The 20,555-nt window shown below is 38.0% G+C and overlaps 1 protein-coding gene across 4 annotated transcripts in view; it reads right to left on the minus strand.

Moving 5' to 3' along the window:
- Positions 1 to 12,539: 12,539 nt before the first annotated feature.
- Positions 12,540 to 20,555, minus strand: part of NAV3 (neuron navigator 3) — a 350,025-nt gene continuing 342,009 nt past the window's right edge. For all 4 annotated transcript variants that reach the window (XM_073900615.1, XM_073900614.1, XM_025881299.2 and 1 more), the window contains 2 exons: positions 19,900 to 20,103; positions 12,540 to 15,208 (listed from right to left, as the gene is read on the minus strand). In XM_073900615.1, the coding sequence (XP_073756716.1) occupies positions 15,089 to 15,208; positions 19,900 to 20,103 (324 nt within the window). In that variant the 3' untranslated portion in view covers positions 12,540 to 15,088. The remainder of the gene's footprint in view (positions 15,209 to 19,899; positions 20,104 to 20,555) is intronic.

Raw genomic sequence — 20,555 nt, forward strand, 5'->3', positions numbered from 1 at the left:
GTAAATGGATGCCATCAATGGAAAATCAGTGGCACTTAATAAAAAAGCTAATTGCAACACATTCAAGAGGAAAAACCTGGAGAGACTGCTCAGAAGCTAAGTGAAAAATGGGTTTGGGCTTAAGCGTCATTAAAGAAAGAGAAATAGGCTAAACAGAATGAAAAATGTGGGAACGTGGGGAGGTGACAAGGCAGAGTGGAAGGAGATGGCATAAGACTTCTGCAAATGGATTTGAGGGAGGAGAGGAGGAAGGAGGAATCAGGAACGGTGAAATTCACACCAGCGGGTTTGCTGGCTCCCATCAATAACAAGGGAGGCATTTCTCAAGGCCATTCCATGGAGTAGGAAAAGAGGACACTGGAGAAAACAGCATGTCCCAAGGCCAATCTGTTGTAACCCATCAAGGGTTGACCCAGCTCTGTGAGCTGTCAGAGAGAATTGTGCGTGCATAGCTAAGGGAGAAATTCAGACCTTTCTATTTTTCATTAGTTCAATAAAAACCGGGACACAATCAACATAACAAAAGGTGTGCCGATTACTTAATATAATTCTGCATTCATCAAAAGCCTTTCTCTCTTTAGAAGCCTGTTCTCCACAAATTGTTAGGTGTCTTACAGACTATTGAAATGCATCATCAAAGAAGCACTTGCACTCACATGCATTAGGGAAAGCATAGGCAGGGCCACCTACTGGATGTGCTGTGAAGTGCAAGGAAATGTTCTCCATTTAAAAATCCCTCCCGTCACGGGCTTGCTACAGGCAGGGGGCGGTTGAGGTGGGGATTGGGGGAAATTCCCGCTAGCAGAGCCATTCAGAGTTAAGCATTCTATTCTTTGAAGTCCCAGGAAAAAATGCAAGTCAGCTAGCTAACTGAAAGAAAAACTAGACTTCCTTTTTAGGCAGGATCCTCATCTCTAATGGCTAATAACACTGTAGAGGGCAACATGGGGCTAGCCCCCTAGTTTTTCTTCTTTGTAATGAACTCCAATTAATGAGTTGGCTGAGAGAAATGTTTTACTGCTGTGGACCTGCCATCTTGATCATAGCTCACTGGACAAGGGAGGATACCCGATTCCAGCTAGGCCCATCAGAATCTTTTGCTTAAGAATTTAAACCTGAGATACACAGAAATTAGGAATTGCTAACTGAGATGAATGAAATAGCTCTAGGATTTTTTTTTCTTAAATCTGAGTTACCTAGGCACCACTTTTAAGTGAGGAAAATATAAGGGAATTCCTTATAAAATGTTTTTACAATATGATATAATCATGGATAAGAGTAATCTTATATTTGTATTTATAACCACTATCCATTTATAGATCAAAGACAGTTACAAATATAAACAAAATTATATAATCAATAAGTCAAATTAAGATAATAAAGATCATACGAAGAGAATGCTGTTTTGCCTAAAGTAAATCATGGAAAGCTCAGTGTGTTACGATGATGAACCAATTTTCCCGTGACTGACTTTAATTCAGATAGCATGTGTGACATGATGGGTTGCTGTTCCGTAACATCATCTCATACACTCCTTGTTATAAAATGACTTTGACTCGGTTCTTTTATCAATAGCTCTTATCATGTAGAGCAGCACTCTTGGAACTCCATTATAAACATCCAAATTCAGGGTCTTAAAGGAAGCACAGAAATTGATTAGCAATATTTGGTTTTAAGATGGTTGTCCAAATGATTTAGAATGTTAATTTCTTAAAAAATAATCATTATGCCAAACATCTCAAATATTTAAATCCAAATAAAAATAACAAAATATATCCATGTTTTCCTAAGCCTTTGAAGGTTCCAGTTTGAGTCTCATTGCTCCAGAGAAACACGGTCTATCTAGTAGAACCTTCTGAGATAACAAAAATTTTCTGTCTGCACTATCCGTACAATAGCCACTGACCACATGTGGCTATAGAGTTACTTAAAATGAACTAATGTGACTGGTAAATTGAATATTAAATTTTATTTAATTTTAACCAATTTAAATTTAAATAGCCATATGTGGCTGGCAGCTGCTGTAATGGCCAGCAGCTGTACTTTTTTTCTGAATACCTGTCAAATGTTGGTTTTCCAAAATACTACTGAAACGACTCTTTGTATAACAAATTACCCATGCAATTGAGTCGTTTAAAACAACAAGCCTTTATTTGCTCCCATAGTTTCCATGAGTCAGGAATTTGGAAGTAGCTGAATGTCTATATGAAATATTATTATTAGTTAATAATAATAACACTAATTACATTTATAAAATATTAATACTTTCATTAATGTTTCATATAAATATAAAAATAGTCTGTCCCAAGCCATATAGCTAGTCAGTGACAGAGATGGGATTTGAATCCACATGGTCTGGCTCCACAGGCTATGCTGTTTGTTTTTGTTTTTTTTAAGATTTTATTTCTTTATTTGCCAGAGAGAGAGCGAGAGAGCACAAGCAGGGGGAGCGGCAGAGGGAGAAGCAGGCTTCCCTGCTGAGCAAGGAGCCCAGTGTGGGACAGTGATCCTAGGACCCTGGGATCATGACCTGCACTGAAGGCAGATGCTTAACTGACTGAGCCGCCCAGGTGTCCCTAAGGGCTTTGCTTCTAATTGCTGTACTCTTCTGCTACTCTCAGTGAGATCCCTGTTCACAACAGAAAAATTTCCAAACTTCTTACCCTTATATGTAGACACTCCACAATCTGGCCCACGACAACCCTTAGCTAATCCCATTACTTTAACCCTCATCAACTCCAGCCTCCCCTCCCACAGTCCCTCAAAGTACGTGGCCAGCCTGCTTTGCACCACCTCTCTCTGCACCTTTATGCCTTCTGAACCCGGAAAATCTAGTTGAATGAGGGTGTGGTCACATAGAAACCAGCACGTGAGAAGCAGCCGGCCGCCCAACTGCCACGGTTTCCTACATCTGAATTCTGAAGCTATGGAATCCAACTTGAACAAACAATGTGATCTTTCAGACTGTTTTATTAGTGTTTATTTAGACTCTCAGCTGAAGAACAAGGAAAATGAAATTTAGTGCTGAGCTGTGTGAACATGGTCTGACTCTTGGATAATTTATTTTTTATGACAGATTCCATTTTCTGCTGCTAGCATGATTACACAGGAATACATTTGTCCACTGAGAGTACATTTGTGTCTTTTGCATGGGGTAACTCAGTGGTAGCATTTAATTTGTGCAATATTATTCACTTATCAGCCCAAAAGACAGTACATGCTCAGAATTACTAAGTAATTGAAATGTTATTACAAGAATCAGTCTTGAGAGGCAAAAGGAACATTAGTGTGTAGCTTGAGATTGTCTCATTATCTTTAAAGTGCAGGTATCATTGAGATGATTAGTTTCCTGGATAAATTTAGGTTTGAAGGGGTGTGAATATGTACTCTGTCAGAAATGTGTTGCGTATTATTTATTGTGCGGTGCAATTGTGGAAAACTGAAATATGAATAGAGTGAAACTGGGTGGATATACGCCAGTAGGGTTTGGTGCAGTCCATTGAAGTGTGCCCCTCTGAAAGAGATTGTCATTTATCAAGTCTAGCCAATTGTTGTAGTGGTGGAATGTGGCCCAGTGTTGCTAGAAACTTTGAATTTAAGAGGAACCAGATTTCTGGATATCTATATGAAATACCCTGATGTTTAAATGTTGGTGAGTGTGGTAGGCATAATTCTAACAATGACTCCTAATGACCCTCTTCTATGTGTAATCCTTTTCCCTTAGAATGTGAATAGGATCTGTTACAAGAATGAGGTACTATTACTCTGTTACATCATGTGGCAGAAGGCTGATTATCTAGGTAGGCCTAATATAATCACAGACAATCAAAGGGAGAAAGCATGAGGATACCACAAGCTTTTGCTGGCTTCAAAGCTATACAAGGCCACACCCAAGGACTGAGAAGCCTGTAGATGCTGAGAGTAGTCCCAGGCCGACAGCCAACAAGAAAATGGGGACTTTGGTCCCACAACCCCAAGTAACTGAATCCTGCCAATGACCTGAATAAGCTTGGAAACAAATTCTTCCCCAGAGTTTTCAAGTGAGAGCTCATTCTATCCAACACTTCCATTTTGGTCTTGCGAGACCCTGAGCAGAGAACCCAACTGAGCCCAGCTTATTTACAACCAACAGACTCTGAGATAAGAACTGGGTGTTGTTTTAGGTTGCTATCTATGTAGTTTTTTTTTACCCAGTGACAGAAAAGTAATATTGTAAGCAATTAAAACTATTTAAAAAATTGTTAGGAGGTCAGTTATGTGCATCAAAGAGGCATTGGTCTGCAAGCGCTGGTGTAACTGTGAGGTGAGTCAGTTTAGAAGAAAGAGGGTCTAGTGTTCCTCCATTTTCTGACGTAACAAACTATACACTGTGCTTCTTATGCTCATTACTTAAAGGCATCTTAAAAGAAATAACCTTTTGATTTGAAATGCAAATAAAAAATGGTCACATTTTGGATAATGGGTAAAAGCATAAGATGATATGTTTGAATGCATTACTAGAGACAATTTATTGGCTTTGTGGATATTTTCTGTGTTCGGTAATGTTCGGTCATTGAGGCAAATCAAGAAGAAGGGAACTTGCCTTCACGTTTTTTTCCTAAGGGCTCCTGGGTGGCTCAGTCAGTTAAGCGACTGCCTTCGGCTCAGGTCATGATCCTGGAGTCCCGGGATAGAGTCCACATCGGGCTCCCTGCTCGGCAGGGAGTCTGCTTCTCCCTCTGACCCTCTTCCCTCTAGTGCTCTCTATCTCTCATTCTCTCTCTCAAATAAATAAATAAAATCTTTAAAAAAAATTTTTTTCCTAAATATGAATTGGGATAATTGTTTCTTTAAAACTCTGTATCATTGGCCTACCCAAATCTGCCTCATTTATTCTTGATCAAGGATGTATCTTTAAATAGATGGTGACTGTTTGCATCCCTAAAGGTTCTCTAGCTTGAGTACCATGTAGTGAATATGGGCAAGTTCAGAAATTCCATGAGAGGTAGTTTCTGTTTGGGCAAACAAATTTTGGAAGATTATTCTGAGTGGCTCTGGGAATAAACTTGTTCTCATTGCATAGATAACATTCTTTGGCTAACGTGTTTCTTAAATATAAAAATGATTAATCAGCAAATACATTCTCTTGCAGTCCTTGGAAGACTCTCCTTATCTCTTCAGTGTAGTTAACTGAACACCTAGTGCATTCAAGACACTGTGTTGTGGATAGAACACTAAGAACAAAGATGACTGAAAAGACATGCTAGCTAGCTAGCCGCAAGTATTTTACTGTCTCCATTTTCTTCTTTAATCTTCCTGTTGTAGTTAGAAGTGAGTATGTGTGGGTTCTGTTAAAGATGTTACCAAGATTTCTTGGTATGTGCCCTTCCCCCCACCCCACCATACACACAAATATCAATTCGAAGACAAAAGACATTTGGACTTGCTCAGTTGCAGATGAAAAAGCTGGGGAACTTCAGCATCCCCCCAGTATCTGCTCCAACTACTTGCAGAGACCCTGCCCAGGGACGTTTACTGCATACCAGCTGTAAGCTGGATTTGCACACAAGTGGATTTAAGAGACCATTCTGTCCTCTTTGGCAGATGACTGTGACCTGCTGCATATCTTAGCATTCACTTAGGTTACCCTTGCTCTGGTCAAGTTGAAGTAAAGGGTAGGGCTTTTAAGAGCAGGCTGGGGCCCTGGAGAAATTTTGAGGGTAACCTGGCTAATAACCTTTACAGGAGGGATTTTTACAAATGCAATTTATTTGGGCTCTGCCTTAGCCCCCCAACCCCCTGCACCTCGCCCCTCACCCTGGGGGTGGAGATGGAGAGAGTGAGTGTCCTTCTGCAGTTCTTCTCAGGTGAAAATTTCTATTCCCTAAACCCAAGGCCAAAATGTGGGGAGAGGAGAAAAATTTCCCTTTTATTAGCACTTAAAATGTCTTTAAAATCAGCCACTTGTTTACTCAGTGGATGAGTAATGGATGTTCATGAAATAAAACAAATGTCTTAACTTTAGAGGCCACAGATGATTCTTAGTATCTGTTTGGGAATGCTAAAACTTACATAAAATATAACACTCACATTATCATTGCTGTTTCTTTTGGAATTTTCCAGTTGGTGTCCTATGCATATTAAATAAGGCATGCATTTAGTTAACTTGTTATCCTCTGACTGAACAGTAGTATTTACTCTGGGATTCCTCTTTTTCTTCAGTTTAGATCCTATGTTTTATATGAAGAGTAATATAAAGTTGTATAAGATTTTTTTTGCCACTTTCTAAAAATTGATTATACTACTTTGTAGAGCTATCTCTATGATATTATTAACACATAACATGCCAGAAGTTACAATACTTCGGCCACAAAATCTTTCTTTTTTTTCTTCAAATTAACCCTTGGGTTGATTTCTCAATGAAAGGTAACAATGTAAAATTTCTTACAGCATTTTTCTATGGTATGTTCAAATTCCTGTTCCCCTTTTGCCTTATTGATGTTAAAATCTGCAACTTGACCTTTCTTTGAAATTAATGGTCACACAGTAACTGTAGGTCGGGTTCTAGCAGTATCAATATTTGCCTGGCTAGAAAAATGTTTTCATCTGTTTGCACATGATCTATTTTCCAGTTCTCTGAAGGTCCTGCATATCTTTTGCAATTCTTTCCGTGAGGAGGAAATTTCCAGAGCAGACTGCAAATCCATGGTGTCCTGCAGGAGCAAGGCAGGAGTCACCCTCATGGAGCTAACACACCAGCTGGTCACCCAGAAACTTTTCTCTCCACTATTGTTTTATGCTAATGGCATTTTTATTTTCAGGCTGGTAATTCATATAACATTAGTATCAATTATAATTTCATTTGATAGGGTAATTAATTCATTTCACTTAAACCCTAATGTGTGTTTGGACTATTAATAGTTTCAAATTTCTGAGTGTGCCACCAGTATGACAGACATCTTTTTTTCAAGCTAGTTAGTAAAACGCTTGGTTGATACTGAAAAAAGTAAACAGCTAAAGAGCACAGTATTAAAAAAAAAAAAGGCTAATTACTGTGCTACTCTGGCAAGGTGACTATTGTGTTCTTTAGAGTCAGCCTTGTGGCTTCTGCAGATGAACTAAATTTCTAGTAGCAGCGCTTAAAAAAATGTAGTCAAGGAAATATGGTTTTTCAGGTCTTGGAAAGAAATAATCACTGAACTTTAATATATAAGAAAAAGAAAGAAAGAGAAAAAACATTACATTTGAGAAATACCCATACAGCTTTCAGGGTTTCTAGGAAACCAGATTAGCAATTAGAACGTTGTTTGGTGAACAGTGAATGTGGGCAAGAAAAGGGGATCGCCCCGAGGGATATTTTATGCAGATCAGGAAAAGCACTGCTTTAATCTGCCTCTTCTCTCTCATTTAGTATGCAAGTCCATTTTTAGTGTATTGATAGATATTGCTCTCTTATTCTGTCACCAATCTCTTAAAACATTCTCTCTTTATATTTATATATGTTAATATTATTGCTGGTTTTGCAGTAAAATTCTGATCTTGCGATGGGAGTCATTCTGCTATTTCAAGTATCTTTGAATGGTTACACTTTTTTTCTTTTTCTTGTGCTTCCTCTTCTATTTTTTTTTTTTTTTTTTTTGATCTAGAGAAGAGAATCATTTCCTGTCAGGCAAAAGCACAATTTGAGGTAAGTTCCTTCTTTATCCAAATGTAGGATGAGTAGGCATCCTTTGTCCTGGGATTATATAGCAAATTGGAACTCAGTTTTTAACTTGAGTAATTATCCAAAATTTAAAATTAAAACTTATATTCAATTTATGTTAATTATGTTTGGAACAACTTATCTATGTGAATCTACTTTTTAACTATTTGTTTAAAAAAAAGATTTAATTATTTATTTTAGAGAGAGCGAGCGAGCACACGTGCACGTGGGGGGGAGGGGCAGAGGGAGACAAGCAGACTCCCCGCTGAGACCATGACTCGAGCTGAAATCAAGAGCTGGACACTCAACTGACTGAGCCACGCAGGCACCCCCTAACCATTTTTGAATTCTGAGTACAGATCAAGTTCTTCTGATAAAGACTGTGTCCAAATTGACATGTGCTAGAAGTGTAAAATACATGCTAGATTTTAAAGATTTGCTTCAAAAAAGAAAAGAAAATACAAAAATATATTAAAAATCTTATTAAAAGGCATTTTAGCCCGATTATATGTTGAAATGATAACATTTTTGATATGTTGGGATAATAAAGTACATTATTGTAATCAATTTCACCTGTTTCTACTTTTATTAATATGGCTCCTGAAAAATTTTAGATTGTGTATGTGGCTCTCTTATTCCTACCATAAGTTCTGCAATTGTCCAGAATATGAGGCGTGAACATAGTCCACGTGAATTTCCTTACCCTGAGAAATCACTGGTATTGGAAAAAAGACCCTCCTCTGGTTTCTATGTAGTGGCCAGACAGGAGAATTTATCTTCAATCACCATGAGCCTGACTCTGGCTGTTCATTGTGCTTGCTTTTGGCCTCAAAAGTTCAACCAATACCAGGTTTCTGGGCAGCATTTCTCCATCATTATCTGAGCTTCTAGCCCTACCAGCAACCAGCTAAAGAGCCTGCCCAATGCCTACACCAGTGGTAACTCATGGAAGAGCTAGACTAGAGAATGAAAGCAGCTTACCAGGACAGCCATTTGTTCGGGAACTAGGCAGCCCACCTTCAAAGAGGTGCTGATGTTAGGCAAATGATCATTCTACTACACTCAAGCAATTTATAGGGAATTTGGTCCAGCTTCTACACCTTGGACACCATCCTCTAAAACAAGCTTATACTCAGCTGCCTCAAATCAACACACTGGATTAGGATCAAACCAAACTGAACACAACTACTGAAAATACAAGCACTCAAGTATTCATGGATGGGCTCTTACTAGACATCTAGATTTTCTATTATTCCCTGAGAATATGGTTCCTGGGAACTGATAAATACACATCATTTGCTCACAATATCTAGAATGACTCCTGCTACATAGGGTGCATTTAGTTATCTATCACCATTTTTAGGGTATAAAATCTAGATGAACACATGTGATGGGTTAGTTGATAATTCCTGGAAAAAAATCACAAAACATGACAAGGGTACAGATTTCTGACTCTGAATTCAATGTTTTTTTTTTTTCTTCCATTATACCCCTCCTTTATAAATGTCACATTAAATGGGCATAGATATATTATGCAAATTGAAAAATAAAGGCCAAATGAACTATAAAGATGCCCACCACATCTCTCAAATTTCAGTCTCTATCTTCTTCGCTTAGTCAAGATCTTTCCAGTGGGAAAACATCCCAAAATGAAATTCACAACTTCACTTCTCATTTCTATGCTAAGGATTCCTATTTTGATCTTTTCAGCCCCCACTTGTCTTCAAGGCTCTAGTGCTACATTTCCAACTGTTTTATCCATTCCTCAAAAACCCCACACATTTAAATTTCACTATATATAAGTCATCTTCAAAGGACTTGAAAAGCAGAAAAAGAAAACTTGGTAGAAAGTATGTAGTACTCTACATCTAAAGGGAAAACAAATTCTAAATGTGAGGCAGTATTTTGTCTTTACTGGTTTACACAAACCCTCGGGTTATCCACTTCCTTCCTTGGTCACCAAATAGCTTCTAATTAATCTGGCTTCCCAGGAAGCTCCTCGCCTGTAAAAGTGGTTCTTGAATTTAATGCTTTTGTTTTACAGAAGCTAACATTCTGTTGCTATCTCCACATACAGAAATATTTTAATTCAATTTATATGTATTGAGAATCCACTATATTCTAAGCCCTGAAATTGCACAATAAGTGGCATAAGAGAAGCATGTAAGATATATATCTTATTATAGAAGACATTTATATATAATTTCTAGAAAAGCAAATAAATCAGATTCTTGACCTGGTCTGAAGGACCAGAAAGGCTTGTCTAAGGTAATAGCATTTGAGAATGTGTAAGGGCCTTGGGGTAAAAGAAAGTAAATTACTGTAAAAGAAATATTGTTTCAAACCCTGTCTGGGATAAAATCTTATTGCTTTGATATAACTAGTAATCTCCTTATTTGAATAAATTAGAACTCTGATAATTGCTTAATTATTTATGGGATCAATATTGGTCTTGGGAGACCAATCACTCATGCATCCACCTGACAGTCAAGAGTCTGCAGACCTACTAGGAGAGAAACTTATAAATTGGCCCACTAGAGTTTTTCCTGTGCAGGAAGATCATAATAAAACCCTGACACCTGTTTATCGCTAAATTGCCTAGAAAGTTGTTGTTACTGTCTCAAGAATTACTTCCAGGTCTACAATTAGGTTACTATCATACAGAACAGAACCAAAATGGGGGCACTGGATGTGGTGAAAAAGGAAACCAAGGGATAAGCAAAATCCAGATCAAGCAAGGGATTGTCCTTTGACGTTTGGAACTTATTCATAAACACAAGATATAAAAAAGATGAGGGGGGTGATCACATTTACATTTTATAAAGATCAGTCTTTCTAGAATATGCTATTCATATAAATATGTGAGTCACAAATACAAGCAACAGATTTAATGTAAATTTTCTAGCAGCCACAGTAAAAACAAGTAAAGAGGATCAGGTGAATTAATTATAATGCTATAGTTAATATAATCCAATATACTGACAGTGTTTTCATTTTAACATGTAATGAATGTAAAAAAAAATTACTCAGTTGTTCATCAACTTCAACTCAATACTATGATTTTCTAGAATATCAAGGTGCATTGTTAAAAGTTCCAATGACAAGGGTTTAGTATTTTTTTTTTACAATTTCATGGAAAACAACTTGAGAACTTCCATTTTCTTCTTATAAGATTATAGTTCAGAATGTACTATGTTTAATTTCTATGAATATGCTTTCTTATTGATGAAGGCCTGCATAAATAAGAAATGATACGTCATTCAGAAATGCAATATTTTATCTGTTGGTGACTCCCTCCAACCAAAAAAGCAAAACACAACTGAAGCTTCTTTTAAAACAACTTATCAAAGACACAGAATTAACATTTTTTAAGGTGGCTTATCTCTTATAAAAATGTAGGGGTTTTTTAAACGTGAAAACCCAAAAGGCTGAAATAAAGGCATTTGAATTTCTCCAAATTCAAATATAATTCATTTGATCATTAATTCTATCAGTGTCTGAAAACAATCTTATGAAGAGATACTATAATTATGCCATTTTACAGGTGAGGAAACTGGATGAAAGACATACATTTAGCAAGACTCTAATATTACCTTGAATGTATTTACAAATTGAATCCTCAGAGTATTTGTTATCCTACTGATATAATTAACTTGTTACAATGACAGTGTCATTAGAGCAGCTAAAATTTATTCAAAGTTTCTTGACTGCTAGGCATTGTTTTAAATGCTTTACAGATCCAAACCTAATCCCCCAACAGCCCTACAGGTAGATACTCTTACTAGCTCCATTTTTTAAATGAGGGAATTGAAAGATAAATTCTAAAAAAAAAATTTTTACTAAGTTGAAATGCTTCACGTACTGTTCTCAAGAATGTTTGAAAATAGTCTAATACATATTTTATTAGTTTGTAATGGTGGTTGCAAAAGCAGCTACCATCTGTGGAGGGCTTTGGAAGTGTTGGGCACTGTTCAAGGCATTTGAGTGTAATAACCCATTTGATCGTCATGGTGATCTGTGAGAGGGGGGTACTATTACTACCACTATTTTATAGGTAAGAAAACGGAGGCATCCAGAATGTGGGTAAACTGGCCGTCACACAGAGAAGAATAACAGTGGTGGGATTCCTCTTTGCAGCCTGATAGTGCACGTGTCAAATTGTACTCAAGCTTTGTATTAATGCAGGTTTTATCCAGATAGGATGAAATGTGGAAGTTTCCTGCATTCCCCAAACTGTGAATGAAGAAACGAATGCATCAATTTTGGATGACTGACCCATTTTAACTAATGCCTCTCCCCACCACAACTGTTCCAATTCAAAAGTTTTCCGGTTTTAAAAATCAAAATCCTACTTATATCATCCAAATATACATTCTAATTAGTGGGGTTGGAACTCAAGGTGTTTAAAAAAAAATTTAATTTTAAAGGGAGTTTTCTTTTTATAATTTCTATTAAAAAATTAAGCACCACCAAAAATCATTCTGCTTTAACATAATCTTTTAAAGCTAAAAGTTTAATAGAGGACTTAGTGAAATATAAACAAAGAAACACTTAAGTTGATTTAACTAATATCAACATTCTATTTTATATTATCTCATTTTATAATCAAGCATTTAGATAGACTAGTGAGAGTTTTCTAAAAATACCCACTGGATAAATTTCATTAAAAAAATATATATATCTCTGGTCTTCAGTTTATTTATTAAAAGCTATGTGGTCCTCTCTATAAGGTATATAAAAGAAACATTTACACACATCCTTATTGATGGCTCATTAATAGCACAAGCAACATTTTAAGGCTTGACACTTTTGGTGCATGATTATTCAGTTTTTCTCCATATATAGACACCACACCTTGTTGTCAATAAATAATTCCACTTTAATGGCAAAGTAATAATTTAGACAGATACAGGGTGCACATTTGCAAAAAAATATATGCAAGCTGGTTTACAAGCTAGAGGAACAATAAACCAATAGAAAATACATCATCCAGTTAAGTCCATTGACACCAAGTACTTATTATTGGGGCTTTACAAAGACTACAAAACTTTTCAGATGATTTATTTCACTGTTTCTGCCTATTTACATGATATGTTACATCAAAAATGTACAAAATATAAAATGTATACAGACAAATGTTTCACAAACTAGTTTAAGTTGTAAACTAGGTGAACCTACTGGGATGTATTGCAGGAACTTGAGTGTAAGATCATGTTTGGACTGTGTTTCTCAAAATGGCAGGGAAAGATTAGCAATTTCTTTTAGACCACATATCATACAAGGGCAACTAGTCACTCATCCAGCTACATATACCGATGTTTTACGACAGCTCTGATCCATGTTTGAGGCTTCAAAGTCAGGGTGACAATTCTATGTGCATAAATTCAGTTCAGATTTCCCTTAGGGCAATAGCACCGTGTAGGACCTATAGACTTAGCGACACTCTGAAAACAGCACAGATGTCTTGTGTTGTTATTGTTCTATAGCAACTGACCCACGGGTGGTCACAGAGGGTAGCACCAATTCACGTCCTGAAAGCAACCCATCTTCACGTGCCTAGAACAAGTCTACACCATGGCCTAGCCCTTTGGTTCGGAAAACTCAAAACCCCGCCCTCTGTGCGTGGTGGTAACTTCTCCCATGATTCCAATTGGTTTTCATGCACTCTCTTTAAAGCCTGCCACAACAGATGCTTTTCGGACATTTTTACTCTCCCAAAAACTTATTGGCTTCATGTACAGTTTTGAAGCATGCTCACTCTAGCACTGATCGCTCCTGCATCGTCATAACAACTGTAAATACAGGACAAACACACCAGATAATAACAGCTTTGAGGGTTTGCATTCTGTATTTGTTTGCAATGTACAGGAAATCTCAGCAAGTGAAACACCTCAACACCGACAGGATTAAAGTACATTTGTGTGTGTGTGTGTTTAGATTTGTGCAAGATTTTTAAAATGATTATTTACAATCCCTACCCAGTAGACTGTGCAAATCTAACCTTCTTTTACAGTATAAACGCTTCTTCCACAGTGACTTCACTGCTTCAGTGTTCTTTAATGCTGAATTTCTCATGTACAACGATAGCAATCAAAACGACATGCTCCAAACTAAGAGGAATAGTACGAATAATAATGAAAAGAGGAGGGGAGGAAAAGCCAAATAGTTGTGCTCATGTTGCATCTACTACTTCCAGCTCTGCTGGCTAAGAATTCCAAATCTCCCTCCTTCTACAACTCTTTTGCCTAGAACTGGATGGAGGGTAGCCACATGTCTTCGCTTTGAAGTGATGGTCAAAGAGGGTTTCCGGGCTAACTTGAACATTTTGGAGGAGAGGCGATCTATTCCCAAGGTAAAAATACTCTGATTTTTCTCCTATCCAATTCTTCCAAAAAAAAAAAAAAAAGAACCCCGAAACAAACAAACAAACAAACAAAAAAAAACCCCAAACAGATACCTAGAGATGAGGCTACTGTGTTAACTGGTGTTGCTTGGTTATAAAATGAAAAGACAGTGGAGATTACCAATGGTTTAGGATTTAAACCAACTGTTAAACTGTCGTAGAAATCTGTTTTAAGGCAGTGAGACAGCACCATAGGAAATGTCCCTTCTTTCACTGAAAAGGCTCCAACAAATAAAGCCCTAAGAAAGCCTTTTGTCAGTGTTGACTAATAATTGGTATAAAACTCTTGTTAAGGGAGTGGGCAGGTGGTTTAAAACAACCTTATAAAACCTGTGGTAAAAACAACCTTATAAAACCTGTGATCATACACGAGAAAGTTGGCGGAGCACGTCATGTGAATGTGGCAGTTAAGAATGACATTGGCACGTCTCCAGCTGGCCGTCGTCGTGTCTTCCTGGCGGTCGCGTAATTCCGCTCGTGCCGACGGAGGCCTGGCCTCTTGGCTTCGTTTTGGAATGGGGTGCGCGCACAACACAAACGCTGCTGGAGCCCTGTGACCAGCACCATGGCGCACGAAGGAGGTCGGACGGAGAAGAAGGGGCCCTGCTTGGGGGGAGGACGGCCCCTCCGAGGAAACGAAAGGGAGGGACAAAAAAGGGCGGCATTGTAAACTTTTAAAGAGGAAAAAAACAGAAAGTCCAGTTTGGCTATCCCGTGTGCAATCGGTTCAGTTGCCCTGTCTTTAGGGTCCTTTCCAGTTGAATAATGGAGCCGGACATCACTCCAAGGATATAAAAATGCCTAGACATAAAATAAAGTTAAGCTTCCGTTTCAGTTGAGCATCTTGGCGGTTCCAACTTAGTTCTGCTGCCTCCTCAGAGACCACGACTCTGGGTCAGGGCCCTCGACAGGGTGCTTTCATACTGGCAGTGGGTTAGTGAAAATACCTTACTTGTTAAACCTTTTGAAAAAGCATAGTCTCTTCCCCTAACTTCTTCCACCCTCTAGAGAGTGGATTCAAGAGATGAATCTAGAATGTCTTCATGGTGGCTGGTGCTATCGCTGTCACAGCTTTGTGTGCCCGAGTAATTGGCTGCTTCTTGGAGTTTCATTAGCATATTCATCTGAAGAAAGAAAAAGAGACATCGATGTAGGCAGTGATGCAGTGAGTGAGCCAGCCCCGCAAAACACTCGGCCCTGAGCCACAGGGAGGCAGTGCGCCTCATCCCATCCAAGCGAAACGGGAAAACAATTTCAGATTTGTATTCGTCGCCTCCGGCTCCTATCCCAGTTCTCCCAAACATGGCTACACCACCAAACCATAAGGACAGAATCGGGCCTCTAGATAGCTCTTTTATTTGGGGTTGTGAATGAATACGGCTCCAGCCGGGAGACGGGGAAAGAAACTCTACCACAGCTGGACATCTGGGCTCGTTGCAGGAGAGCACGCCAAGCTTCCCGGCTTTTTGGCGGGGAGAGGCAGAAAGCACTGAACGGCAAGTGAAAGTCAGGAAGGCTCGTACACACACAGGCGCGCACACAGGCGGGCGCGCGCTCCCCCGAGGGAAGGAGGGGTGGGGTGGAATGAAGCCAGCTGCTGCACACAGGCGCACCATCTGCTGCTTAGGAGCTGACCTCGAAGGAGGGGATTGAACGAAGCGGACCATGAGTGCTTGAAGAGGGAGAGGGAAAGAATCACTGTCAAGTTTCTGTTGTTGTTGCATTTCTGGCTAAAATATGATTGATATATCACTGAAAACAAAAGCCACCTTCTGGAACAATAGCAGCTGTCTCGGGTTTCCCAGTGGATAGGACAATGGTAATGTTTGTTCCAGGAGAAGGGACATACGCGTGAAGGCACCTGGGGAGAAAGACAGCTAACGTGTCCATGTACTACAAAATAAAAGGCAGCCACCTTGCTTGGCTTTTGATAGATCCGCAGATCCACCGTTAGAGAAAAAAGACTGTTTAAAAGCAAATTGTGGATACACTGTTCAACGATTTTAGAAAGTGCAGGAAAACTGGCACAAGTCTTCATGAAAGGAGTAAGACTTGTTTTCTTGTCAAGGGTTTCTAGAAATTGTCCCTCATGGGGCTCCCTGCTCAGCGGGGGGATCTGCTTCTCCCACTGACCCTCTTCCCTCTTGTGCCGTCTCTCGTTCTCTCTCTCTCTCAAATAAATAAATAAAATCTTTAAAAAATTAAAAAAGGAATTGTCCTAATCTCTATGTTGTCTAATGCATAGTAATTTTATTATTTTATAAAGTAATCCCAGTTGTTTTTTTTTTTTCCCAAATTAGAGAACTGGAGAATCCGATCCAATAAAAAAGAGAAATCTAAAAAAAGGATTCCTTAGGCATATATATGTTAAGCTATGGACGCTTGTGTGCTCGGTGTAAAATGCGTGTTCAATAAACGTTTGTGAAATCGATGATAAACTGGTAATCACCAATTTTAGCAAGCGTGCCTCTCTTTAAAATATGCTACAGTGATAGCATACTTTAAAGTCATTTTAATATTCTTCAGGACAGTATTTTTCAACATAATTGTTAGTCTAACTCTCTGAATTTATTAAATCAGCTACATACAGATATGAAATGAAAATAGTTAGTGACAACCTCTCAAACCCCATAAGGCAAAAAGCCAAATGTCTCCATCAACACGTACTTTCTCTCTCTCCCTGTCTCTCACCCACACACCCCTCCCTTCATGCACGTTCATATTGCCTCCCCCCTTTCCGATGTCAGTTCCTCCGTCAATAGTCGCTGGCTGTATGTTCAAACATTTGGGTGGAAGATCATTTGTAAAACACAATTGTGTGCTGAGTGTCCTCCTGATTTACTAAGAGCAGAAATTGTAAATGAGGTCTGTTTAAAGGGGTATGATTCTAACCTCAGTCACAAATGTTTGAAATCACTTGAATGCTGAATGTTGTAAAATTTTTATGGTATAACAGAAGTGTCATTAAAGTCTTAATCTTTGAAGATGGTGCCATACAGAAAATATGCTTTATTAGAATAAGTTCCAAGTCTTAGATTCATAATAAATGTACACACGAGATTTAATTTGCCTTCTCATAGTGTTGCTTTGTGCATTCAAGTCAAAGGGGATTACAAGAGGGGGCAAGGTTAAAATATGACCCAAAAGTCACTGGGATAGATCGTTATTCTCTGCAAAAGAATGTCCCTCCTCTCCTCTCCTCTGCCTTCCCCACATCCATAGTCATAAATATAACGTCCATCATTTGTAACACGTTGCTCAGGTCCTTATCACCCCTGCTGTTACCAATCTGCTGGACTCCCAGCCTCCATTCTCTTCTTTAATCTATCTTCTGCTCTGTTACCAACGGGATCTTTATAACCTGCAAATCTAGCTTAAGGTAAGTCCCCTGCCCAAACACCTTTGATAGCTCCTCATTATTGGTGTGATAAAGTTTTAACTTCCTACAGAGATAAACAAGCCTCGGCACAATCTAGCAATTGCCGACTCTTGTAGCTCTAATTCTTCTTGCCCTTTTTGTTCTAGTCCCATCAATCTGCATATAGCATTTTTATTCATAATCATTTTTATTACCCTATTCTACGTTTCACCTGCTGCTTCCTTAATTTTGGACATCCTCCATCCAACCACATGATGAACTTTTATCCTTCCTTCCAGACGCAGCTCAAGAATCTCTGCCTCTATGAAGCTTTCTCTTAATCACTTCCTCAATGGACTCACAACTTTATCGAGCATGTGACTCTACCATTATTTTACTGTAATTTATATAGGTAGATGTCTCCACTAATGAACTGTGAGCTTCTTGAGATCAGAAATATTTTATTTATCTTTTTATTTATCTACCAGGTCTTAGCCTTGAGGACATACTTATTAATACTTGTTGAAAGAATGAAATGAGTTTGTTGATGATGAATAAAATACTATGAGATGCACCAACAACTTGTATCCTTATTCATAGCCAACATATTTCTGACATTAAATAGTGGATTTTTTCCAAATATTTTTGATTTAGATTGGATGGCAAATATATTTTTACTTGATGCCAGTAGCTATGGGATGATAACAAAATAAAAGCAGATGGAATATTTATTTTCTTATCAGAAGGTGCTTGATCCAAAGATTTACTTTTAGATGATAATAAGTCTTTTGCTATTTAACACGCCATAATCCCGTTTCTTAAGATGTTTAGTTGAGCAGCCATTTAAGTCAGATTTTTTAACCCCAATTTTCATTCAGAATGGGAGACTCTGGATCTCTTTTCCATACTAGAAGACAAGAGCTTTCAGAGCCAGGGAAGAGTGCTGGATGGGTTTAGCTGATCAGGACTATGGGAACTGGGAAATTGAGGGCATCCCCTAATGGTCCCTTACTCGACAGTTTAATTCTCAAAACAAACTATAAAACCTCTCTTTAACCTGGAACAGACACAGTATATCAACACGCAAAGGCAAGACTAGAGTTTATAAAATTCAGATGTAATAACCCATACTTGTATCCTAAAGTTTATATTTACTCTGTTAAATACTAAACCATTCTATCAGCAATTAATTAGTATTTGCTCACAATTATGCTGCATCCAAACCAATTCCTCCACCACTGTTTATTTCAAGTTATGTATGAGCTAAAGGGCCTACTACCTGTTAGAAAAAGAAAGGTCCAGTCCCTTAAGGATTTTACAGTCTAGAGCAAAAGCCCAATATAGGAAGTCCTATATTGTTCTCTGGACTCTAAGCAGGCCTTTGTATATACTTCCATGACTCTACAGAGCCCTTTGAAATAGCATGCACAATTTTCTGTGTGTGTGTGTGTGTGTGTGTGTGTGTATGCCTTTTGCTGTGGAAAAGATCTTAAAAATCTATCAGCTTGTTTACATGTAACCCCCAAAATATTAAGACTGGTCAGCTGAGATGATAATGTATATATGTTGGGTTGTGGGCATAAGAATATTCCACAAAATGTCAAGTCATTTTATGTTCTTGGGTATAGTCATAGGTTATGATTTTTAATCATTTCTTTTTTGTTTTAAATAACATAATGGCCTTTATTTCAGTATCTTTTCTTTCTGTATTGATTGTACAAGTCCAGTGATTTCTTTAGCCATAGAATGGTAAGCTAATAAAGGCATTACACCTGACACCAATCTATATAAATTCATCCATAAACATGAAAAAAATACATAAAAAACAAAATCTTTTTCCAATAATACCACTTACTTAATATTCTCAGAGTACTCATAGTTTGGAGTTTTACCGACCTTTCTTAAACCATATAGAACTTCAAATTAAGAAAGACGGGGAGAATCAGAGGGAATAACTTCCCTTTGATTTCCAAGTCAGTTTAGTCTTCTCTACTGTAGGCAACAAAAGACTAACTGTAAGTCTAGTCAGACTAGTTGATATATGTAAAAGATTCTTTAGTTCTCCAAGTGTACATTAGATTATATTCTTTTTTTTAAATGTAAGAACAAAATTCAGTTTTCTCTTAAATACCAAGTGAAGTGAGTCATGTAATGTTGAAGATTTATTAATTTATTTACATAATTTTCTGTATAATAAGATAAGAATTATGGTCACAGAGTTCAGCCTGGTTTTAGTGTTTCTTGATTGTTAAGCATACAAGTTTGGTCTTTCATTTTTAAGAATTTTCCCCGATGAAAGTAGGCCAAAGGCAAAAGAGTTAAAAACTGAATACCTATATCAGAACAGTTCCAAATACCACCTAAGATAACTAGTATCTTTGATACAAGTGACTAAATATTGATGACCACACACCGTAGTTAAGATAATATTAGAAGACTCACACATCAGCTTCTTACCAGAGGATCCCCTTCTGTGTCACTCTGTGGAATGTGCTTCGAGGTTGTGGCTTCCTTAGTGGCTACGCAGCCCTCATACCCAACATCTTCTGGTCGCAACTGAAGTAATGTTGGACCATCCTGAGGCAGAGATGCTGAGCTCCATGGGTATGTGTCAAGCACCCACTTTGAGGGGTCTTCCCAAGGTGCCCGTTTCCCATACATCTAAAAAATGATCACATATCTAATACATATCAAATACATTTCTATTTGGTAAAACAGGTGACCACTAATTGAGTGATTCCTTTGCACATTGAGTCCTTTCAAGGGAATTGGGTCCATATACAATTTTCCAGATTGTAAATATATGTCTGTCTGCATAACTCTCTTTCAACTTGAAGGAGAAATAAAATAAAGATGAACATCTGCGATAGATGGTCAGCATTTGGGAGAGAGTACGAAGGGGGTTTATTTTTTAAATGCATATAGAAATCGCTGCTCATATTTACCCTTATTAGTAATTTTATAAACCAAAAGAACACTCACAGTTGAGGAAGAAAAGTTCCAGTGATGGAGAATTGAAAAAAGCTATGCTAGACACTAAATAGAGTTCTCTACTAAAGTGCACTTTGCAAAGATGATAAATAAAATAAGAGCCTTTTTCTCCATCAACCTCA

Source organism: Callorhinus ursinus, unplaced genomic scaffold (genome assembly GCF_003265705.2).
Source record: "Callorhinus ursinus isolate GAN/ISIS: 27379988/994484 unplaced genomic scaffold, GSC_fseal_2.0 scaffold14, whole genome shotgun sequence".
NCBI lineage: Eukaryota > Metazoa > Chordata > Mammalia > Carnivora > Otariidae > Callorhinus > Callorhinus ursinus.